Source organism: Lissotriton vulgaris, chromosome 2_1 (assembly GCF_964263255.1).
Source record: "Lissotriton vulgaris chromosome 2_1, aLisVul1.2, whole genome shotgun sequence".
In the NCBI taxonomy this organism is placed as follows: Eukaryota; Metazoa; Chordata; class Amphibia; order Caudata; family Salamandridae; genus Lissotriton; species Lissotriton vulgaris.
The window spans coordinates 1,226,944,404-1,226,970,604 of record NC_141687.1 but is presented as its reverse complement, the minus strand read 5'-3'; the positions used below and the strand labels follow the sequence as shown (position 1 = coordinate 1,226,970,604).

Below are 26,201 nucleotides of genomic sequence, written 5' to 3'. Positions count from 1 at the left end.
AAATTTACATAAAAAGATCAAACTCCTATTACAGAGTCAATTGGTAGACTGTAAGGGGGCATGAGCTACAATTTAAGCCTATAGTCCACAACATGGGCTACAGTGATGCGACTAAATTAGCGACATTGTCAACATGCTAGTAGTACTCCATACTAACATTAACGCTAGGATGAGGTTTGGTCGGGGGCGAAGTTACTGATAAATTCAGCATTGAGAGAGGTGGAAGGCAAGGCTGCATGCTCGCCCTCAGCAGCATTCCAGAACACCCAGTAGTCAGTCCGCCCTGCCAGAAATTAATGTTGTTTTAAATTAAATCAATTGGTACCCCGTCGGATCCTAAGGCTTTAACCCCAGCGCTCCGTGAAATAGCCTCAATCACTTCTTGTATAGTAAATTGAACCAACTCAAAACGAACCTCTTGACACACTATATTAATCATAACATTTTCCACAGGCTCACAATAGATTCGCGAGAAATGTGTTATCCAAGACTCACTGTTTATTTGACAGCTAATAAGAGTCAATCTCCGGTCTATCATGCGCATGTTTTTTTAATGCTCCCTAAAAATCTTTACTATTTTTAGTGCGGGCTGTATACCGTCTCCGGTCTATCATGTGTATTTGTTTTTAACCTCTTAGCAGCTATGGAACGTCCAGCTCCAGTGCTGAACGTTCCATTGCGCAGGTGAGGTTCGAACGTCCAACGGCCGACGGCAGCACTCCTGAGGTAGTGGTGCCGTCGGCCGTTGGAATAGGCGCAGCACCTAAGAGGGTAATACTTCCCAAAATATTTACTATTTTTGGTGTGGGCTGTATACCTTAGTGCCTCCCATAGCTGCGTTAAAATGTCATTATGTCTGTGCCTTATTGCCAGCTTATATTGTTTTCTGTAAAGTAACAATCGAAGCCTGATCTCTAGGTTTCGTTACTTAGGGCCAGAAGTATCAAAGGGTTTTACCCATTCTGTGTCTATGAGAAAATGTGTTCATACATATGGCCCTAAAGCTTTACGCATTGTGCAATTAGCCCTAGAGCATTCATTATTGAACCATCAAGGGGTCTGAGAAATCGGACTGAATGGCTTAGATAACACATTTCTAATTATGGTACTTATGGCCTCAAACGAGTCAACCCTTTGCCCTATGTCGGGCTCCTCGGATAGGCATTTAAAAATGAATTCATTATTCTCTGTGATTGTTTTTCTCAAAAGTGTGGAAGGGTCTCCCATTTTCCAACATACTCTAGAACTGTCAATGGGCATAAATACATTTTTGAGAGTAGGCACGATCTCAAACTCTTTCCAAGATAGTACAAGTTTGAATGCGAGCGGGTTGTGATCCCCACAGCTAGTATCTATAATTTTACTTTGGAATGGGAATCGTGTAAGATTACAAAAAAATAAAATATATTCAATTACAGAATGACAATTCCTAGCCCTGAAAGTCGGTAACACTAATGTGTTCGCCCCTGCCCCTGCCCAATCCACTGTATTTAGCATATCAGCTGCAGCTAAAAAAAAACTTTACATTCCCTGCCTTTTGTGTCCCTGTCACCAGCCATAAATATAAGTGCTGCCTCTTATCTGAAGTATTTTCCACAAGGGAAGCGATGTATTCAAAGAGCCTTGGGAATCTCTGATTTTGCACATTAAGGAAATCATTATTATAAAAGTTTAATATGTCCAAGGGTGGATCACCCTTAAATGACACTGCCTGCAAATCATTCTCTGGTACATTAAGGACCACTGTTTTGCCTTCAAATAATAGATGTATCCTTATAGTTAAACCTCTCGACACTCTATCTGCATGGGAGGGAATCGCTGGGGCATTCAAGAAAAGAAAACCCTCAAAATCTAAGGGGGTCATGGCCCAGGTTTCGTTCATTAAGAGGGTATCACAAGAGCTTATGAAATGAAGGCTAGAGTTGTTGGTGTGGAGGGCTACTCACGAAGTAATGAATTCCTCATTCTTGAGATATTCGATGGCATGGGGGGGGGGCTCAGTTCCAAACTGATTGTTTGATTGTTGGGGGGGAGGGCATTTTGCTAATTTTGTTTTTCCTAAGTTTTACCGCCAGGCAGAAACTTCATGACAATGCTTTTACCATTAGATGGAACTTTTAGCTGAAACAGACAATGTCATCTAGAATTTGTATCCTGGAATGTAAAAACAATACTAGATAAGATCAAGAGGGGGCTGTACTACTAAACTTCAAGTGCCATGCGCCAGAGGTCTTCTTACTACACTAGACGTGTCTCCTTGGCATGAAATCTGCCTTCCCCAAACACCAGACCCCGAGGCTTGGAGAAATAGACGGTCTCCATGGGTATCATGGACGTGTGGCGCACTTGGTATCAGAATGTGTATCACTTCATGCCCCTCGCACAATTGTGGCTCTTGCACGGACTACCTTTCCGTATCTGCACCTTAGATACCCCATAACCCAGGAATATATATGCGACCTTGTGGCCTTTCCGACCACGCACTAGTTGAGGAGTACATCCTTGGGGCCCATCCTGACCCTAGGGGTATTTGGAGCTCAAACACCTGGTCTCTTAAGGATGACCCGTTGACTAAGGGAGATCATTAACAAATATGTTGAGTCAACACCTCCCATATAAGCCTTTTGGAGGCCTTCAAGGCTGTGTTGAGCAGTAAATCATTTGTTACTGAGGGAGGCAAAAAGCGAGATAAGGAACATGAGATCCTGGATCTAGAGACCCAGATTCTCAAGTTGAAAAAGACTGCTAAATCCAGGCAAATGAAAAACAGCAGCCCGCAATTGCAAAACCTCCAGGGAGCTCTCAAGTAAAACTTGTTCAATAATCCTAGACTGGCTTGGGCAAGTCCCGGTACAAAATATAAAAAAAGGCATTCAAATAGGCCGGCTGCTGTACTGGCTGGCCCAAAGAGAAGCTGGGATCTGGATTGTCCCCTTTCTTTGCCCTGCACATAGCCGCACAATCTCAGAGTACCTCAGGAAGAGGTGTGGCGCAGTGGCCAGGGAGGTTAACTCCGGAACCTGAGGGCTCACGGTTGGATCCCCGGCACCGTCGGCAGAGCAGCCCAGTACAATGTGACTGGACAATAGCTCGCTTAATATTCCCATTGGCCCACAGCGCATTGACACCCTCTGGTAATTGTTTGCGATTTACAAATACTGGACATTTACATTTACATGACTTTTTGGTCTAGTCTTTATCGGTGGCGGAGCTAGTTAAACTTGAGTCACCACTAATGCGCGATGAGATCCAGGCAGACATACCAGTTTACTCATCAAGCAGGACCTAAGGTCCTAGCACTTTCCCCACGGAGTTCTTCACAAGTGTATCCGTTCTGGCACCCGATCTTCTAAATATCTTTGTAGCGGCCGAATAGTCGGGCTCCTTGCCGGAGGTCCTCTAATGCATAACTATAATCAAAATCCTCAAACATAACAAGCCTCCGGAGGAATGTGCCTCCCACAGGTCAATTTTGTAGCTTAACTTAGAGCTTAAAATACTGGCCAAGATCCTAGCCACTTGACTACAGTTCTTTGAGCTCTAGGGATCAAAACAGGTTCATGCCTGCTAGGAGTACCAGACATTGTCTATGTAGGCCCCAGGTGGCGTTATTCAGTTTGGATGGCCTTCCGAGCACGGTGGCACTACTCTTGCTGGACTTCGAAAAACCTTTCCATACAGTGCACTGGCTATTCTTGATGTAGATGTTCTGTAGGATAAATATCGGTTTTAGGATTGTGGGATTAGAATCAGCTGTGTATGACGCCCAGCAGGCTCAGGTCAGAGTAAATGATGTTCTCTCTTCTTTCTTACCTATTGAACGTAGGACTCATCAGGGATGTCCCTTGTCCCTGTTGCTCTTCACCTTGCCCAGTGAGCCACTGGCAGGGCCGGACTGGCTACCGGGCATTTTGGAATGCTGCTGAGCTGGGGGCTGATTTCGTTGATAGGGACCTGCGTGTACTGAACGAAATTCGTTTTGCTTTAATTATTTCAAAGCACATGCATGACTCCATCAACGAAATCAGCCCCCACCGCAGTGAATTCAGCTCCCAGCTCAGCAGCATTCCAAAACGCCCCGTAGTCAGTCCGGCCCTGGCCACTGGCAGAGCGGATCAGGAGAGATGCACAGGTGTCCAGGTTTCAAGGTTCAATGGCCTGAAGGAGAGAGCGTTGTTTTATGCCAGCGATATGCTTCTGTTTCTCCAGTCCCCACAGAGCTTCCTTCCACGCCTGACGAAGACACTCCAGATATAGGTAATGCCTCTGTGTTTTTTGTCAATTCAGACAAATCCACACATGTACATCTAATTGGCCCCTGCGTCGCCGCACTGTCTCCTGATTACGTAATTTCCTGTACTAGAAGTTCCGTTCCACTACCTTTGCATCCATATTGCTCGTGAGTAACAGTTAGCCTGTGACCTTAACATCCTCCCTATGCCGCAACATTTCCGTGGGGGCTTGGGATTCCTGGACATCACTGCCACTTCATTTAACGGGGCGGGTAGCCCTGTAAACATGATTTCCGCACCCGCTTTCTCAACAACTCTCAAAACTACCCATACCAATGAATCCGGTCTTGATTTCCTTGACACCTAGGTAACTTGCAAAATGGATAAAACAGTAAAAATCACATGCTCAGTGGGAAGCATCTGAAGATACAACAGGGCAGGCCTAACATGTTTAAAACACAATGATTTCAGCAATGGGATTAAAAAGCACTTCCTCGGCCAGCTGAAGAGCTAAATATTATAACAATTAGCATATCCTGAGGAGACACATTGTGGCACCCGCAGGGTGGCCTTACCCCAGACCAAGCCCACCAAGATGGCGTCGCCAAGAAATCATGCAATTGAGTAAACCTGAACCTAACCAGTAAAAATCTGTCATGCTGTGACCGAACCAGGCCCAGGTATGGCTCCATCTCCTGCACAGTTTTTAAAAGCATGTGGCCCCTTACTGAAAGCTTCTGGAGTGCTAAACCTTCTCTCTACAAATGGGAGCATGCCAAAAACGAACTAATAACACACCCCAACTTGTGGGCGGAGATAGAGATAGGGTTCGTGAAAATATCAGGCCTACCTAGAGAAAAAAAGCTACCTTAACATGAGCAATCCAGGGTACACTAGGTAGCTGATCCAGAGCCACACAATCCTTGAGAATCAGCCGGCTTAGCTTCAGCTCCAAATCTTAATCCAGTACAGGAGCGGGCTTAAAGATATCAGGCCTGAAACATAATCACAAAATCAACAATTGATGGACAGAATGCAGAACAATGTCATACATTCACCCCAGTACAGAGATCTGGGCCTAAATCCATCGTTTTTTTGCTCGCCATTCCAGTTTGAACCCAGCCATCTGCAAATCAGTCTTGACCCTGTGCCCAGTGGGACCAGTCCATCCCAAACTGCCAGGCCAGGTCCTCCCTGGGCAGGAAACAAGCATCCTAGGACAGGTTTCAGGGTTTCACCCCTCTTCAGCCAGGATAGCTTGACTCCAGTGGCATGGAGAGAACGGGACCCACGTCTGGGCATACCCGTCCCACTTGGGGTGACAAAAGCAAAAACAAAAATTGATGAACAGAATACAGAACCATGTCGTACATTCACCCCAGTACAGAGATCTGGGCCTAAATCCATCTTTTTTATGCTCACCATGCCATTTCAGTTTGAACCCAGCCATCTGCAAATCAGTCTTTACCCTGTGGCCAATGGAACAGTCCAGCCCAAACTGCCAAGCCAGGTTTTCCCTGGACCGGAAACAAGCATCCTAGGACCGGTTTCAGGGTTTCACCCCTCTTCAGCCAGGATAGCTTGACTCCAGTGGGATGGAGAGCATGGGACCCAAATCTGGGCATACCCGTCCCACTCAGGGTGACAAAAGCAAAAACAACAATTGATGAACAGAATACTGAACAATGTCGTACATTCACCCCAATACAGAGATCTGGGCCTAAATCCAAAGTTTTTTTGCTCACCATGCCATTTCAGTTTGAACTGCTCCCATGAGGCACAGGGTCAGACTGATTTGCATATGGCCAGGTCTAAACTGGGGTGGCATGGTGTGCAAAAGAATGATGGATTTAACCCAGATCTCCTGACTGAGGGTGAATGTTTTGATTTGTTCTGCATTCTATCCATCAATTGTGTCTCTTTTGCTGAAACATAATCAAGCCCAAGCTCCGCATGCACTAAAAATGCTGGGGTAGATTGGGCAACCTGGACCAGTTTACGCAAAATATTATTCTCCATTGTTTGAATGTGATCCAACTTGACATACCTTCAGACCTTGCTACAATAACGCAATTGTGCAATGCACTTGGCCTGATTTTTTGTAGATCCCTTGGTGCCCTGGACCCAATCCTATGTGCAAAGCTGAAAACAGCCCCCATCGTTTTTACGAACTCTGATCTTTTAGCCTCAACAAGGGGTTTCCAGCAGTTGTTAACGTCAAATAAAACTCCCAAATAAGGGAAGGCTTTGACTTTGCTCATGGTAACATTAGATACCTTGAAGGTCTTAGTACTTGTGTATGTGTGGCCCACTACCATTTCGTAGGACTTAGAGAAGTTAACCAACAGGTCAAGGAGCCCCATGAAAGACACATACTTAGCAAGCAAAAAGTCCAACCCCTTTGCAGTCCGAGCCATCAGGGCTGCATCGTCTCCATATAGTAAAACAGGGAGAAATCTATACCCAATCTTAGGGGAATCAACTGAAATTGATAAAATCACAGACTCTAGCCTGTTCAGATACAAAGTGAATAGAAAAATGGGCAAGTACGCACCCCTGACGAACCCCACAGCTCGTCAGAAATGTTCGGATGCACTATGCACCTTGAGAAAAAGGCTGAGGTCGTTGAGTGGAGATCAGTTAAGAAGGCCACAATATTGGGATCAACCCCCACCTCACAGGGCAGGGTCCAAAGTTCACCTCGGTTCACCCTATCAAAAGCGGATGTCAAGTCCATGAATGCAAGATGTGAAGATTCAGACCGAGCAACCGTGTATTCAGTAATAATTAAATTAAGGTTCAGGCATTAGTCTGAGGTCGACCTACCCGCCCTAAAGCCCAATCGCACAGCCTATTTAAAATCGCCCGACCAAGGCCTTGACCGTAGCGTCCAGTACGGATATTGTCCATAACATTGTGGGTTGTCGTTGTCCTCCTCCTTAAATATGGGGACAATCACAGCGGTAGTCCAAGAGGGTAACGACCCATCCTGTGCAGCTGCATTCAGGACCTGCATTGGTATAGGGGCCAAAACATTGTATTTGCTTTATACAGGACTGGCGGTATACTGTCCGAACCCAGGGCCTTATTGCTAAACAGGGCAAGTATACCTTGTGTGACTTCATCTAATGTAAAGACCACTCTGTTACCAACTTTAACAGGTGTAACATGGTTTTATTGCCCTCTCCAACCCCCTGATTATAAATATCCTCAAAATGATCCACCCACTGTTGCTCTGAGATGTGGCGGCATAAGAGGGGGCCAGAGTTCTCAGCAAAGCAAGGCTTATTCACAATGCTCCAAAAGAGGAAACTGTCCCCCGTTTCGCCAGCTTGACAAAACTCCTCTCATTCCTGTAAATTATATTTATAAATCTTTTGAGCCAACTTATAGGCCCGCCTACAAGTTCTGATAAAATGCCTGTCCCTCGGGAACTGCTTCAAGGCTGCCTTCAGGTGACTCAGGTTTCTCGAGCAGCCCTTATCAAACCATTTAGGGTTTTGTGACACCCGGGTGATGGAGGCTGTGACAGTCATAAGTTTACAAACCCCCAGAACTATGGCTTTAAAAGCTTGCAGTACCTCCCCCCACCTACGTCACTATCCAGGCAAATATTAATTTCATGCAGGCAGGATGCAAAGAGAGGAGTTTGAAGGCGCTGAGGGTCCACCAATGACCATTTCAGACTTCTCTCCTGGTCTACAGTGGATAGGCTTATAAGAGCACCCCTTAACTGTGGTTTTAGGCCCATAAAGATATCCAAGGTTAAGGATAATGGGTTGTGGTCACTGAAAGGATTAAAAATGATGTTAAAATGAGAAAAAAGCAGGTACAATGGTGTTGATACAAATATCAAATCAATAAGCAATCCACTACCCCACCCTTTGTAAGATGGGCAAATTACGGGGTTCGGGCAGTTCACCAATTTCTCCATGCTAAAAACCAGGTTATGAGGCTGTAAGAGCTCGTTTTGCTCCCAACCATCCTGTAAGTGAACAAAATGTAACCCTTCATTCAAACGACACCTATCAGTAGAGGCACCACCAACTAGTAGAGGATCGCATTAATGACAATTAAAATCACCAACAAGCACGATTTGGGCTTGGCCATCGCCCATGACTGATATGGAACTCAAGGTATGATCCAGGTGGTAAACTCCTAAGGGCTCTGAGCTCCCACCCTTGCTAATATAATAATTAATTAAAACCTTTCGTAAGTGCCCAGGCATTGAGAGTCGACCCCCTGCGTTGTAATAACCTGCCATTTGAGATTCAAAGTCTAACAACGCGATTCAATTCTAACAAACATGATTAAGCCCCTCTTCGCCCTATCTGCCGTTGAAGGAACAGCAGGTTCAGAATAGATCATGTATCCCTCAAGAAAAAGCTGTTATCAATTGCCCAAGTTTCTTGGAGACAAATTATGTGGAAGGATCTAAAATAACGCACCCACCATGGATCACTAAACTTTGAGGAAAAACCTGCAATATTCCATGACAACAATGTCGGAACAAAGCCCCGCTGGGTTTACTGCGGCGGAAGCCTGCAGCTCCAATGGGGCCCTCCGACCGGTACAAGAGATACGTGATGCCACACCCGGTAACTGTAATCCGGGTCAGGGGTGATGGGCAATGCCGCTGGGCACAATCAGGGTCACAGGCTCATCTGCATTGTTGGCCTCCCAGTCCGTAGTTCACTCAATGTCTCTGGGGCGGAGACACCAATGTGGGCACCGATGCAGCGCAGCGCTCTCTGCAGGATCTCCTCAGGGCCAACCACTTCCTGCTCCGTGTAGTGAAGTCTCCAGCCCACATCAGGCTGCTGGCCAAGGCCCCAACTGGCAGCTACCAGCATGTCTACAACAGGGGCTATCACACTCTGGGCCCCCAGCACTGCACCAACGCCAGCGGTCGGCAAGCAGACGGCCAACATCGCAGCCACCGGAACCCAGGTAGGCCTCACCGTCCGGCACATGAACCGCCAATGAATCACAGCCAGTACCACCACTTCCAGTCAGTTAGACTCTAAAGCGGCACTTCTTGTGAACATGGAGGGATGGTTTGTCTCCAGGAGCCAAAGGACCTTGACTGGATTTGAATTTTTGGTGCCGAAAAGAGACATTGAACATTACTGGAGTGGGGGCAGAACCGCCTCCTCTCTGCCAATGTCTCAGGGGACGGATTTCTGCTGTGCAGCAGAAAAATAAATGTATATATGGAGAGGCTGTGCCGACAAGCAGTAAAGGGTGCGTCATTTTATGCTGTCATCGTATTAAAGATTTTTAGGTCTCGCCTGAGCCTTCGCATGCGCTGTCTGGCGAGAGTTTTAGTAAGTGGGTTTCAGAAAATGCTATCACACGCTTTTGCTTGTGGCCTAGAACTTGTGGTTACGCGCGTGTGCGCTAACGAGCACAGGTGCCATCTGGCGGGCACTCTTACAGCCCGAGATCACTTTCACTTTCGCAGCCACGAGGCCGCTCCACTTTCACGGCCGCGCGGCCAATGCTTTTTTCTTTTTTAACTTTTAGCGCGCCTGACTCTTCTTGGCAGCTTATTTCCTATTAAATTACTTTTCTGATTTAAAAAAAGGCACATCCTATTTCTCTACCTAACTAAATATCACTAGTGCATATTTAAAGATGAGTAGTGCAACATAAGCAGTTGACATTTTCCATCTCTTTTACGTGTGCAAAGATCAGCTTCCCGCCTTTCACTCGTCTCTCACTGGCTTGAAGATTCCTCTAGACTCCCGCCCAGTGGCTAAAAGCAGTGTTGGTCTTTTAATTGCACTCCCTTTTAAGGTGGACTATGAGGAAAAGTATTAACGGATGCTGCAGGCGATCGAAAAGAAGCAGCTATCTTGCTCGGAGTGTGTTCACTTGCAGATGTGACGTGCAGCACTGCAACAATAAAGCAGCTCGTAGCTTTACCCTTCCCCCCTCTCCCACGACGTCGAGTTCAGTCATTAATCTGCAAGTAAAATCCAAGCTGGACGAATCAACCTTTCATCCGCTCGAGGTCGATGGCATGACTGCAGCCAGTGCCGGTCTGGCCATAGCGCGCACCAGGCGTTATGCTCGTAGGCCGCTAGGATGGGGCCGGTTTTTGGCCCCCGGGGGCCGTTTTTTTTACCGGGGGGTCGGCAATATCGGCCCCCTGTAACAAAATCGGCTGAAACCGGCCGTCGCAAACTGCTCTGCTGCACTCCCCCTCACAGCTGAGCAGTTTGCCAGGGCCGGTTTCTGTTTCCAGTCCGGCCCTGACTGCAGCTGAGTTGGTGATTTAACTTGCGCCATGCCTGAGCTCTGAACACCTCGATGCCAAGATAATCCAGTATACTGCGTACCTGCCACAGATATCTGAGCAGCTTGTAGATGATAGATAGGTTGGAACCCTGTTGGAGCCAACACAGCCTTTCATGTAGATGAGATTAGCACCAGTTTTGACAGTACACAAGTCACATGCAGCAGGTAACTGCATCTAAGATATGTGTTCTACCTAACTGAGAGTAAAATATGCATTTCTTCATGGGCAGGGCTCGAAACATTCACTCGACCGCTCGCATTTGCGAGTCAGATTAATTCAGGACCAGCTATTTTTTGGTCCTACTCGCCCTTTCTGGAGAGTAGGAATACAAACTGACACTTGACCTCTGCCTCTGAAAGCAGAGGAAAGGTGAAAAGATAGCAAGATTTAAAGGCATCTTTATTGCTCACAAAGTAAATGAGCAATAAAAATTCTTGTCACATTTGCTCAACTTTCAAAGTCAGAGGTCAAGTGCATTTCAGTTAGGTCGAGGACATTTTGCATGTTACTAGACCTGCAGGTCTAGTGCATTTATAATGATTTTTCGAGCCCTGTTCATGGGCCTTTTATAAACAAGGACCTGAGGCAATTCATATCAGATTTAAGAGAGCACCAGGACAACCTGATTGGGTGTTTGTTGCGCTTTATAAATACGCTTCATCATCAGTCGGAATATGAACTGGTAGATCTATTTTTGGACTGACTTCCTGATTAAACATTGTGCTGTAATAGACTGAGCAAATTTCATTTTTATTCTTTCTTTACCTTATCAGTCAAATACAAAAACAAGAAGGTGATGGATGGATGGAATGCTTGAATTGATCTCAACCAGTGGCAATAGCTCGGGTCCGCATTCCAATCCATAGTTTTTCACCCATCATGCTCCCTCAGCTTGGAATCAGCCATATGCCAATAAGTCTTCACCCTGCCACTCATGGGAATAGTTCAGCCCGAGCTGCCAGGCCTGGTCCTTCCTGAACCAGAATGCAAACAACCAGGACCGGTTTTGCACCAGTTAGACTATAACATATGGAGCTTATTTATTTTTTAATGCTTTTTTTACCTCGTCAAGTTTAGCCCTTATTTTTTCATCTTTTTTCAAGCTCAATTTGTTCCTATTTTTTCACTTTTTCACTATACTCATTATTTTCCTGACAAATCTTTTTTGTTTAGCATGTCTAACGCTGCCTCTTTCTACTACCACCATCCGTCTTTCAACCTTTATTTGATTTTTGGGATTTTGTTCTTTGTGGTTTATCCTATCAATTGATATTATGCTACATAATAAAATACTTATAAGGTCCCAAAAGTGAGACCTATTGGCTATGCCAATGCTTGTTGTATATGTCAAAGCTTGCTTGGATATGTCTGTTGCCTTCTTTCCCGTGTGCACGCTTCCATGAATGGAATTATGCTGAGTGTTTTTGACAAAATGCTAGTAAAAAGACTTCTATTGTTTTAAAACTGGCTAATTTTGTTTTAAGGAAAGTAAATGAAAATTGGTCAATATAGCATTTATTAATGTGTCAAATTTGATTTAATTTTAAAAAGAAAAAGAAAACTTGGCTTATCTAGAGGAAAGAATATATATTTTACTTTTGTAAAGTGCTCCAGAATCCCGCACATGGACAGACAATTCAGTGCTTATGATTAGTAATAGGTAACCTTGGAAGAAGAAGCACACTCTAATTATTTGTATTCAGAAACTAAGAAAATATCTAGTTCTTTTAGCAGAAGATAGCTTTCTCATCTTGTTAGTGTACAATGGTTAAATGGCAACGTGCTACCATTCAGCCAGTCTGTAATAGGATTTTCTGCCAGGTGTAACCATATTTTCGGTGACTTTCATGAGAACTTCCATGGAAAGGCCAAGTAGGTAACTTATACGTCGTACAGTGATTGCCTTAGGACATGTGTATTTCATATTGACAGTCAATATCACTGAATTAGGGCTGCTGACTTACCTGAAAACTATCAAGATATGAAAACAGAACAGGCTCTTTCTTTTGGAAGTTAACAGTGGCCAAAACTGTGGAAAAAGAAAACAACACAATAAGAAATAGTTCTGAAATTAGGGAACAACATCTTCATCATGAAAAGAGAGCTGAGATTGGTGGCTGTATCATAAAAACTAAACTCTGAAAAAGGACAAGAATTTGTTGAACTAATTATTGGGAAGAAGTTATTTACCTTTAACTACAGTTCTCTAGATTTTCTGTATTTCATAGATTTACATACTCGAGTTATTTCCTTTTGTCATACTGGTAATCCTTTGATTTCTGCTTGTAAACATGAAATGTTTACATACCCTATTTTAACATTTCAGTAGCCATGCACTATGTGAAGTGTCTCCTTCTCAGTAGGTGACCTGAACTCTGGTCAATGAGTTGAAGCCACCAAGAGTGTCACTCTCCTTAGAGGCTTGCTTTGCTCATATTTTCTAGGCAACAAGTGTAAACATACAGTAGCCTCATAGGAAAAAGCAGGAGGGAACACTTCATTGAATCTATGAAAGGCTAGAGTACAGTAACCGCAGGTTAACTTTTTTCTTCTCCGGTATTGGAATTGTCATACTTTCAGATACTTTAATACCACTACAAGGGCAGAACAACATAAAACATAATCGTAATGGAAGTTAAGAGATCTGCCTTAATGAAACAGATTTTGCAGCTCCACCTGCCTCATGGTATTCTACGGTCTTAATTGACACTGGGACAGGTGTGCCTCTTAAACATGAGAGCTGTGGACAAAGTTTGCCTTGAAAATGTGAGTTAGTAGAATGCCTTGAAAAAGTGCTGGTGCAATGGCCATGTCTCTGGTGAAAAGAGCACCCACTTTGTTCCTCGGCAGTCTGACACATTCGCAATGGCAGGAAATAATGTAGACTATACTCCAACGCAATGTACCTTGCTTCAAAATGCCCATCACTGGCATTGTCAAAGAAGAGTTACTTACCTGTGTAACATCTTTCTGGTGGATGAGAATACTTTTCTTACCTGTAATCCTAGTTCTCTTCCAGGGGTGTAATCATCAAAGTCATAAGCACTGGAGGCACTAGGGGGTACACAGCGGGATGGCTGCTTGAACGAGCAGCTCCGCCGGGCAGATACGGTACCAGCGTTTTACGGCTGTTTAAATGAACTACTGATGCGATTAAACTACATAGCAGTGGATGGGAAGATCAGCTGCACAATCGGAGCGGACTAGAAGCCCAATGCAGACTCTGAAATAGGGTCAAACAGCTCCGGAAAAATTGCGGAGGACTCGAGGCAACATGGCGACCTTCCACCCGCCTAGGCACTGAGAAGCCGACATCCGTCACCTGCCCCATACGGACACAGAAAGTGTGGCTCACGACAGACAGCTATGAGGTAAATGAGGTGAGCCACACCAACACTGAGGATCGAGACATCGGAGATAATCGTGGGGCCAGATCTGCTTCTGAACGGGGTATGTCTTGAGTGCGCAAAATGGCGCCGCCCATACTACGGCAACAACGGGGATAACTGGCGCCTGGAGCGAGTGGAGCGGCACACAAGCTACGGAACGAACTCACTATTGTAAATGGCAAAACAATGAGCGTGCATGGTACCTCTGCGGGTGGCAGATTTTATGGAACTCTTGGGATGTTGACTACAGGATGCACTAATGGAAACATCATAATCACAAGATGGCGGCGCCCATGCTTCACGTGAAATACTTTCTGTACATAAATGTATTCCGACACGAACAGAGCAGGCCGGCGCCGCAAGAGTTGGTCGGACTCTACTATTGTACCTGGCAGGCCCGTGTGAATGCCTCGACCTGCTCATACTGCATATCTAACCTGCCGACCCAGTTTCGCGTCATAAACCCCTCCCCCAACAGGCTGTTGGCGGTGAATAACAGCGAGTGGTAAACTAACTAGTTCAGGTTTAAACACCATACCGCATCTAACACGACGGAACCACAGTGTACGCGGTTGCTCAAGTGCCATTTCTCAGTATCGTACGCTAAGGTGGGCGCTACTAGTGCTGAGGCCGCAGTGTGTGAGCAGGGAACTGCTTATTGATAATGGAAGCGTGGACTGGCCAGATAGATATCTAACAAACGCGTAGCGTTAACCTGACTCCCATGCCACGCCTGTATTCACGCTTCGGGACAACTTAGTCCAACCGGCCCACATTGTCCAAGTACACACACGAGTCCTTTCAAGACGGCGGACACTGTACCGATGTCGGAGCAAGTCTCTTGAATAATGATAAGAAGTGACCATCGCCTCTGACCTGGTTGCCTCACCTCACAAGACACTGCTGCAAGGATAGAGTTGCAAAATCTCCACTGGGCACTTACCTGTACATCGACTCGTACTTGGCAGCCATGGGTAAACCGGACAAACAACAATCCAAGATAAACCAAAGGAAGAAGACACGTACGCGGGAGGCTCAGAAGAATGAAATATGGTGAATATTCTGAAAGCCATCAAAACCAACCTCCAAGACATCAACGGCAAGCTGGATAACCTGACAGGACGTATGGATAGAATGACTGCCAAGATGGAGAAACAAGGGGAGAGAATGGACAAAGCTGAAAAACGCGTTTCTGCGGTAGAAGATGAATCCCACTCCACAACCACTAGATGCACAGGCATGGAAAAAGTCCTGGAGGTCATCAAGGCGAAGGAAGAGGAATTAGAAGCGCGATCGCGCCGGAACAACATAGGCATCGCAGGCCTGCCCGAGACGACCAACACAGGGCGCATGGAGACATATATTGAACAATTATGCAAGGACATATTTGGTGAAGATTCCATGTCATCTGTCTTTATTATTGAAAGAGCACATCGATCTCTGGCACCAAAACCTCCAGCAGGCCCGACTCCGAGGCCTATAGTCGCCCGTGTCTTAAATTACAGAGACAGAGATAACATCCTCCGACTCGCGAGGCAGAAAGGTGAAATTAACTTCCAGGGCAATAAATTAGAATTCTATCCAGATTACACGGTCGCAGTACAGCAGGCGAGGCGAGAATTCAAAACAGCCAAGGCCAAGCTTCGAGAACTGCAGATACCTTACGCCATGCTCTATCCAGCTCGTCTGAGAGTCACGTGGGAAGAAAAGATGACCTTTCTTGCTACCCCCAAAGCTGCCATGGATTTCATCAAAAGGGTGACGCCCAAGGGAAGAAAGGCGAACAGAAGGGAGAGACAGCCAGATTCGGAATAATGGTAAGGTGTTGAACTAATGCGTTGAGCTGTGAGTTGTACGACCTCCCAGAAGCGGGATTTATTGACTACCCCCATCACTCTAGGGACAGAAAGACAGGAATGCGGGGTCATGAACACTCAGCAATCGCTGGTAAATAGACAATGTCTGCTTGGGCAACGCCTATATGGCCTATCACTACGCTGTCACGCTGTTATGGTTCACACAACACACCTCCTACAACATACTCTGAAGACCGCGTATGGACATGATCTGGAGGTGCAGGTTAGAGCTGCCCACCACACGTACCTCTGGGAGGAGAACTGAAACTTGCATAGGGTGTATATACATGGTCGAGGTCACGTACTCTGATGCAGACAGCGCAGCGGACATCTCATGTCCGTTTGATGATGGATTTTTTGTTCAATTTCAACCTACGATCTGTGCTTATGTAATAGATCTGCCCCATCCTCTAAGTTGGGTGGTGAAAGTGTATCCCTGGCGGACCTCGACATGGGAGATCCCCACAAAGTTATGGTTTACTATACAGTTTATGGGGGAATATGGCTTCAGCAAAATTGGGTTGCTGAAGTGGGTGGGAATGGGGCTAGTTGGGGTTTCGTTAAGATGAAAATACCAGGGCATTTAAGATGCATCGCTAACATCCAAGTTGTGTATCAAGAACAGAGTACGAATTCACGCATGTCTTTTGCAATATGTAATGTGTCAACTGAACTTGTGGTGGGATTTATACATTTATATCATCTGCAAAAGCAAAGGTACGCCTGGTAATAGCAGTTTAAACCTATTAACTTGGAATGTGCAGGGTTTCACTAATCCTAAAAAGATCAGACAGATTTTTGCAGGGTTTGATAGAAACCATATAGACATAGCACTACTGCAAGAAACCCATATAGCTCCGACGATGTGCAGGAAGATCGGAACAAAATGGGCCGAACCATGTTACTCTGCCACATACTCCTCCTACTCAAGGGGGGTAATGAAGTTAGACAGGAAGGGTGTCAACTTCAAAATCGCCAGGTCAATTCTGGATCCCAATGGTAGATATATGATTGTGTCTGGAATGTTGAGAGGGCAGCACCTGACACTAGTAAATGTTTATGGCCCAAATGTAGACTCCCCTGAATTTTTTCAGGAACTCTGGAATCATATGATGGAATTTGCTGACACAAACATTATATGGGGAGGAGATTTTAATGTCGCATTATGTGACTCACTGGATCGATCCGGAGCTTTCCTGGAACCACATAAGCGGGCCAGAGGGAAGTTATGGGACATAATGGAAGGTGTTTCACTTAAAGACATCTGGAGAGTGAGAAACCCAGAAGAGACTGTTGCCACTCATATCAATATGACACACAGTAGTTGGTCTAGGATAGACTACTGGTTGGGGTCAGACAACATATTATTATGGACAAAAACATTAACAACGCTACCTAGGACCATATCCGACCATAACCCGATCATATTAAAGTTACAGATACCACACTACACACCACCTCCATTTAGTTGGAGATTTAATGCTAAAGCACTACTGGACCCTCTATATGCAGACACAATAGCCACTGCTATCAAAGAATATTTCCAGTTCAATCTAGCGACGGTCGACGACTCCGGCACACTCTGGGAGGCGTTCAAGGCGACCTTGCGGGGGGTCTGTATGAGCACCACAGTTGGGATACTGAGGGATATCAGAGAACAGATAACAAAATGTGAAGTTAAGATGAGAACACTTGAAAAGGAATATGAGCGGACACAGAACACTGCTCTACTAGGTGACCTCAGACAGGTGTACACTGAACACCAGACGTATGCTGCAGATGAACTAAAGTATATCACTAAACGTCCACTGGCCAAACAGTTTGGGGAGGGTGGGAGGCCAGGTAGAGTACTCGCATCAAAAATCTGTGAGGGGAAGAGACCACAAATTATAACGCAAATCCGAGACACTGATGGTACATTATTAACACACCCAGAGGACATACTCCGATGTTTTGTGGACAATTATACCACATTGTACGAATCCAAGCAAACACCACCTCCAGAAGAAACATTCAGATACCTTTGTGATGTCGTCATTGCATGGCTCTCAGACCATCAGCGCGAATATTTATCACTGCCTATAACCGTAGAGGAAGTGACGGAAATCATTCAATCACTTACTAATGGAAAAGCACCGGGTCCGGATGGGTATACATGCGAATTTTATAAAACATACGTAGATATTTTAGCCCCTCATCTAGTCGCCATGTATGGTAATGCCTTTAATCAGGCCACATTACCCCATCGCTGCGAGAAGCTGTGCTGATAACGCTCCTGAAGCCCAATAAGGATCCAGATTTCTGTGAATCCTACCGGCCCTTATCACTACTGAATGTAGACTCGAAAATACTAGCAAACATTTTAGCGGTAAGACTGCAACCCCTAATGACTAGCCTAACATTGCCGGACCAGGCGGGGTTTATACCCACAAGGGCAACCTCACACAACACCAGAACATTATTCGCGGTCTCTCATTATTTAACACCTAGCACTAAGGCGGTGGCGGTCATGCTCGATGCAGCCAAGGCTTTCGATTCAATCGAGTGGTCATATTTGATAACGATACTCCGGCGTATGGGATTTCCCTCTCGGTTTATAACCTGGATAACGCTCCTTTACACCAATCCAGTAGCTAGAGTGCGCGTAAATGGGTACATCTCAAACTCCTTCCACCTCGCGCGGGGCACACGGCAAGGGTGCCCACTATCACCCTTGCTATTCGCACTAGCGCTAGAACCGCTTGCGTGCATCATTAGACAGACACATAATCACTCAGCACTGTACTTCCCAGGTCGGCCATTGCATATATCCATGTATGCGGATGACATGCTCTTATATATTAGAGACCCAGACCAAAATTTGAATCCGCTACTGCGCGAATACATAAAATTCGGAAGACACTCTGGCTTACAGATTAATTGAGACAAGTCATCCATAATTCCACTCACTGACACCACCTCACAACACGACACAGATTTCCCGCTAGATTGGCAAACTGAATCGATCAGATATTTGGGGATCTGGTACAGTAGAGACCCTGAGGGGGTTATCTGTACTAATTATGGTAGGGTACTGGACAGGATAGGAGAGAAAATCGACAGGTGGATACAATTGCCACTGTCATTGGCAGATCGCATTGCCATAGTGAAGATGAATATCCTTCCCAAACTCCTGTATTTATTTAACAATATACCGATCACACCCCCGAAGGCAGTGTTTAAAAACATAACCACGATGGTTCTGAAACTCATATGGGCGGGTAAACAAGCGTGCATAGACTTGGGAACACTGACCCTACCCTATGAAAAGGGTGGCTTTTGTGTCCCAGATTTTTATTTATACTACCTATGTGCCCAAGCACAATATGCGGCGTACTGGTACCACACCATTCCTTATTTAACGCATACAGCGGTTGAGGAGGGGGACGCCCTTCCAATACCACTAACAGCGATAATTACGCATAAACGCCCGCCACTGCACTCAGCAGATATCAACACGATTGACACAACCACGAACGCTTGGAGGTCACTGGGACGACTGACGGACAAAACGCCGCTTTAAGCACCAGCATTGCCACTACACCATCATCCCCAGATCTCAGTTACTACTGAAAAAGTAAGTATGGATCTCCTTAAACAGGCAGGCATAGACACGTTTGGGGACCTATACTGTGAGGGCACCTTCAGGCACATAGACGACTTGTCTTATATTAGCAACCAAACCATACTGTTCCGTTTCACCTATTATAGATTGCAAAGAGCCATTCACGATCTTTACCCGAACTACCCAACGGAACCCTCCTGCCTGGAAACACTACAGTTACTCATAACATCCTCCAACACGACACATCTAATCTCACGCTTATACACAGCAGCCCAAAGCGAGTCCATACACCTCCACTAAGGCATGGACCCGCTGGAATGAGGCATTGCCAGACCCGCTTTCTGAAAAAGAATGGTACACCACACGTACGTTGATTAGGTTACTCACCTCGAATGGGAATTTGCGCATCCTTCATTTAAAATATCTGCATCAAACGTACCACACCCCGGTGCGTCTTCATAAATTTGGACTGCTGGACGATGCTAGATGTAAGAGGTGTGGGGAGCAGGAGGCAGACTTTGTCCATCTGGCCTAGTCCTGTAGGAAAATACAGGAATATTGGGGGAAAGTCACTGCCATGCTTCAGAAAATGGTGGGGGTGGAGATTGAATGCTCTATGAAGGTGTGCTTGTTGGGTGTCCTTTCCACGGTCAAAGCCGGGAAACGTAAGTTCTGTGCAGTTTCTCTGTTACTGGCCAAACGGCAAATATCTCAATGCTGGGGAGGCACGAAAGTATCAAGTACAAAACAGTGGCTACAAGACTTAGCACACTGCAGAGATCGTTTGCTAACATATGAGGAGGAACTGCCAGCCAGGTCTAGGCCAAAAGACTATTGGAGTTATTTAACAACTTTCTTGCAAGATAATGATACCAACGAAATGCTGTGAAATCTAATGTACCATGCATCGACCTGAACGAGTTGAGTGATTGACACATACTATTGTGCTGCTAACCTATTGACTGAACTGAATATAACAATAATTTCTCTGTATCATACATGACGGGATGAAGAATGCTGAAATGTACTGGTATTTGTTGTATCTCCATTGTCAAATGGTTGTACTTTATTTGTTACTGAAAATCAATAAAAAGATTTTTTTTTAAAAAGTCGTAAGCACTGAATAATCCCCGCCCATGTGCAGGTCCCCAGAGAATATACAAAAAAACATATATATGTGTATGTTTAGGCAAAAAAGTACGGAGTAACTCGAAAAACATACATATATACATGTATACATATATAAACATGCAGCCTACTATACCGCAAATAGGCTAATATACCGAAATTACATACTTTTTGTATTAAGGAAAATAATTTTGCATATGCCTGCTGTAATAGAGAACATACAGCAACAATATTCCAAGACTGCCCTTTATTTTCAGAGAAAACAATAAGTAACAGCAGACAATTATCCCATAGTCTGCATAGATGAAAAAACATCACAGTGCAAAAAACTTGGCACCTTGCCTTTAAGACTTCCCAGCACCTGGACACTGTGCCTTTAAGACCTCCAGGAGCCCCCTGCTCCCATCATGCACCACAGGTGACAGTTAGGTCAGTTCTTTTTTACGGTGTACTAACTCGTAGGAACCAGGACATAAAGTTACAAAATACTACTATGCTGTCAATACTCGTCTGGGGAGGCGGGAGGGTTGCTTATGACTTTGATGAATATACCCCTGGAAGAGAACTAGGATTACAGGCAAATAACTTATCCTTCTCTTCCAGGGGTTATTCATCAATAGTTATAAGCACTGAATAGAATAGCAAGCCCATACCCACTTTCCCGCGAATGAGCAACAGCATAAAAACAGCAAATATAATACCTTTAGGAAGAATTATCCAAACAAATTTCTTAGCGAGGCTTGCCCAAACTGACCACTCGCCTGTGTGTCAGAGTCCAAACAGTAATGGTAAGTGAAAGTGTGTACTGATGGCCATCTGACTGCTTTACAAATCTCTGCAATAGGTACATTCCTAAGGAGAGCTGTGGTCAAGACATTTCCCCTGGTAGAATGAGCCTTTGGTTTGCCCAGGAGGGCTTTGTTGGCTAGTTGGTAAGACAAAGAGATACAAGACACTATCCATGGACCATTTAGAAGCTGCACAACCAGTATTTGAGGAACCATAGTTTACAAACAGGCGGTCTGATTTTCTCAACGCCTTGGTTTTGTCTAAGTAGAATTTCAAGACCCTCTTGAGGTCTAGTGAATGAAGGGATCTCTCCAGAGGGTTTGAAGGGTTAGGAAAGAACGTGGGCAGAGTGATGGCCTGTTTAATATCGAAATCTAAGACCACTTTAGGTAGGAAACTCGGATGGGTTTTAAGAACCACTCTGTTCGCATGAAGCACAATATAAGGCTCTTTACAGCATGAAGCCTGAATCTCACTCACTCTGCGAGCAGAGGTGATGGCCACTAAAACAAACGGTCTTCCATGACAAATGCAGTTGAGAGCCTCTGTGAATAGGTTCAAATGGAGCACCAATCAATTTAGCAAGAACTATGTTGAGCTCCCAAGGTGGAGATGGAGGTCTGATCGGTGTGGTAGATCTTTTTTTAACCCCTCAAAAAAATCTGTTAACCACAGGAATTTGAAAAAAGGAAACCTATATAGGAGAGTTTCTGTATGCTGTGAAAGCTGCTAGATGGGCCTTTATAGAGGAAAAGTGAAGGCCGGATTTGGCCAGGTACAGCAAATACGGTAAGATCACCTGCTCTTGACCTCGAACGGTATCATGACCATTGTCCATGCACCATAAGTAAAATCACTTCCATTTGAAAGCGTACGATTTTCTGGTGGAAGGTCTTTTGGCTTCTGTAAGTATGTTTATACAGTCAGAAGACAAGTATAAGTGTCCATATTGAAGGACTTCCAGAGCCATTCCGTCAATCGTTGGGATGAGAAGGTTGGTGTGATACACTTTCCCCTCGTTCTTGGACAGCAAGTCTGGTCGGCATGGTACTTTCTGTGTGGAACCTTTGATAACTGAAGAAGGTCCAGGTACCATCACTGACAAGGCCACTCTGGTGCTATCAGTGTCATTCTGGTCTTGGCCCTGTAGAACTTGTTAATCACTGTGGATATCAATGGGATTGGTGGAAAAGCGTAAAGTAATGTCTGAGACCATTTTGTCAAAAGCACATTCCCCCGTGACCCTAGTTGGTGAAATCTGGATGCAAAGACGGGGCATTTAGTGTTTTCCGCTTCTGCAAACAGGTCGATGTCTGGCACTACCCAATGGTGGAAAATGTCCTGCGTGACCTCGTGGTTTAGCTCCCAGTCGGGAGTTGGCCCCACTTAGGGTGTCTGACTGGACGTTGAGAGTTCCCAGGAGATGAATCGCCACAATGGTTAGATTTCTTGCGAAAAGCCATTTCCAGATGGCCTGGGACTCGAGAGAGAGAGAGAGGTTTCGACCGGGTTCCCCCCTGTTTATTCAGATAAGGCATTGTTGTGGTATTGTCCGTTTGAACAAACAGGGAACACGACTGCAAGGACAGCAACAGTAATTTGAGTGCTAGGTGTACAGCTCTTAGTTCAAAGAGGTTGATATGATACCCTTGTTCTGTCTCTGACCAAAGCCCTTGCACCTGGAGAGGACCCATATGAGCCCCCCAACCTTGGAGGAAAGCATCAGTGACAATTTTTTCAGTAGTGGGTCCTGGTGAAAGGAATTCCCTTCAGTAGATGGGATTGCTTCATCCACCATCTGATGTAATCCTTGGCCGACTGGAGGAGAAACACACGGTCTTCCCAGCAACCTGATATCGGTATCCACTGGTCCTCCAGAGATTGCTGCAGAGGACACATGTGTAATCTGGACTTTGGCATGATGAAGATGCATCATGCCATCGAGCCTAGTAGCGATGACACCTGTCTGACTGTGGGATGCAGAGAAAGGAGAAAATTGCAGCATTTCTCGTGGATTGAGGATAACCTTTCCTCCGAAGGACACACGCTTGCCCTTGAGGTATCCAGAGAAGCACCCAGGTAGTGGATCTTTTGGGTCGGGTTGAAGATGGACTTTTTGTAGTTGACTTGTAGGCCCGAATTGCTCCGCATTTGAAGCCAGTATGAGAGATGACTCTGAAGCAGAGTGGGTGACGAACTCTTCAGAAGCCAGTCGTCCAGGTAAGGATATATGAATATCCCTTGTTTGTGAAGAACAGCTGCCACTTCTGCCATGCATTTCAAAAAAGTGTGGGGAGCTGATTTGAGCCCAAACAGGAGAACTTTGAACTGGAAGTGCTGGAGCACTACTTGACACAGCAGAAATTTCTGATGTTTCTTGGAAACCGGTACATGAAGGTAGGCGTCTTGCAGATCTATGGAGCACATCCAGTCCCCTTGGTGCAGTTGAGGAAAGATTTGGTGCAGTGCTAACATTCAAAAAATTTCTTTGCAGATGAATTTGTTTAAAAGCCTCAGGTCAAGTAATGGTCTGTACTCTCTGGTAGGGCCTCTTTTCTGTACCAGAAAATAACAAGAATAGATTCCTTGCCTTCGTTTCTATGGCATCTTTCTGCAGAAGACTGTTCACCTACGCTTGCAACAAGTGGTGTTTTTGGTGAAATTTTTCACGAGGAGGTACTGATGGAGGTGGGGATTTGAATCTGAGCAAATAGCCATTCTGCACAATTTCAGTACGCACTTGTCTTTTGTTATTTTCTTCCACTCGTCCAGGTGAAACATAATACTTCTCCCCACCGGAGTAGTTAACAGGAATGGGGGAAGCTATAGCTCATTGTTTTGTCGATATTTTCGTTGCAGAAGATGCTTGTCTTGCAGCTCCCCTTCCTCGACCAGGCCTTCGCTGATGGTAGTGAGACCTGGGTTGATGTTGATGCTGCGTCGACCAGTGAGGGGTTTGAACCCTCTGCTGGAAAGAGCGCCGGTGGTAGGGTTGGAACTTCCGTTGAAACTCCTTTCATTTCTCCAGTCCAACGGCTTTCAGAGTGTCCAACTCCATTTTCATTTTGGACATCTCATCATCCACATAAGATCCAAAGAGAGACGTGCCATTGAAAGGGAGATCAACAATTATCCGCTGTGCATCAGTTTTCAGCCCGTGAGACGCAACCAGGCTGAGTGTCTAGAGTAAATGCCATGGGAGCAGCCATGAGCAGCCAGATCTGATGCGTCAGCAGCTGCACTAATGACCTGGTTTCCAAGCAAGCCACCTTCCAGAAGGATTTCTTGGGAATCTTGCTGATCTTCTTTAGGCAGCTTCTCCGTGAATCGGGCCAAAGAGTCCCAGAGAGACCTGTCATATCACCCCAGGTGATCTGAGGCACTAGCCACCTTTATTACTGATGCAGATGTGTTACACATCCTTTTGCCCACCTAGTTCATGTTTTACTGCCCTTCTCCGGAGGGACTGAGGAGGGTGTTGCAGCTGGATGCGTTTTCCTGGCTGAAGCTACTATGACCGAATCTGGAGGAGGATCCGATCGAAGAAACAGTAGATCCTGATCCGGGGCCTTGTACTTCTTGGAAATATGTGGGGGAGCTGAGCCCACTAAAGTCACCGGAGTAAGAAAAGTCTGCATCGCTGGTTCTAGCAGACCTGGAACCAAAGGAAGCAGAGGCCTTGTCGAGGATCTGTGGTGCAGGGTTTCAAATATGAGTGACAAAGACACAGTTGGTGCCAACATATTAATGTTCAGTTCGCTGGCACCCCGGCAAAGAACCTTGTTAAAAGTCCCTATATCATAAATTGGGGTCACTCTGGCTGGAGGTGTCACAGACAATGTTGGTGAATAGTCTCTTACAGACAATCTTGAGGACGTGGACCATGACGGAGACCTCCGTCTCCATCTTTTTGCAGTGGAAGAAGGATGAGATCCAGATCGTCCCCGTGTCCTGGATCGTGAGCGTCGTGCCGATGGAGACCTAGCTCTCCTCGGGGACCTGCGTGGAGAAGCCATCGTGGATGCAGTAGGAGGAGACCCAGCAGAGGCCCTGGAGGGAAAGAACGTTCGGGAGAAATCCGAGCCCAGGCTTCTGTGTGGAACCTTCCAGTGTTGAACACTCTCTAGCCATCTTGGGGAAAGATTGACAGGAGGAGTCCTCTCTCTTTGAACTGGAGATCCCTCCGGTGTGATCTGCACAATATTAATGCCAGGCGAAGATGACACTTCCCTCGACGTTGACCGTATGGTCTTCGACGTCGACCTTGGCCTTTCTGGCACTTCTCCTGATGGAAAGAAGGTCAAACGATGCCCTTTCGCCGACGACACGGATTGTGCCGCCTTCGACGTCGACCGATTCTGCGGTTAGGCATTTGCGAATATGCCCTCGAAGCCTGTCTACGGGAATGTGATGGAGTCCTCGACGTTAACCGCCTGTAGGCGTGCTGCGGTGTCTTTGACATCGGTCTTATCGACGTCGACTGTCTATGGGACTGCAGTGGAGTCCTCGATCACCTGTAGACTTGCGGCTGTGTCTTTGACGTCAATCCTCTCGACGCCGGACATCATGACTGCGGGGGAGATCTAGACGTTGACCGGTGTCTTGACGTCGACGGATATTTTCTCGACGTCGACCCAGACTTGGACGTTGACTTTGGACGCAGGGGACCAACATACTTTGAGCCTGAAGTAGTATACCTCGACGTCGACTTACTTTTCAGCGACGGAGGATCTCGTTGCCTTGGCGTTGATCTGTCCCTTGACATCGTTGCATGCCTTGCTTGCTTTTCCAACGTCGAGCTTGACGCCGATGGCGAACAATCAGGAATTTGCTTCCTTTTGGATGCTGGAGAAGCCGATCAACACTGTTTACTATGTCTTTCCCGAGAGGAGGGCTCTT

The 26,201-nt window shown here is 45.8% G+C and overlaps 1 protein-coding gene across 2 annotated transcripts in view; it reads right to left on the bottom strand.

Annotated features, from left to right (window-relative positions):
- Positions 1-26,201, bottom strand: part of GLB1L2 (galactosidase beta 1 like 2) — a 1,156,973-nt gene that overhangs the window by 614,343 nt on the left and 516,429 nt on the right. For both annotated transcript variants that reach the window (XM_086956948.1, XM_086956947.1), the window contains exon 8: positions 12,501-12,565. In XM_086956948.1, coding sequence (XP_086813074.1) covers positions 12,501-12,565 — 65 coding nt within the window. The remainder of the gene's footprint in view (positions 1-12,500; positions 12,566-26,201) is intronic.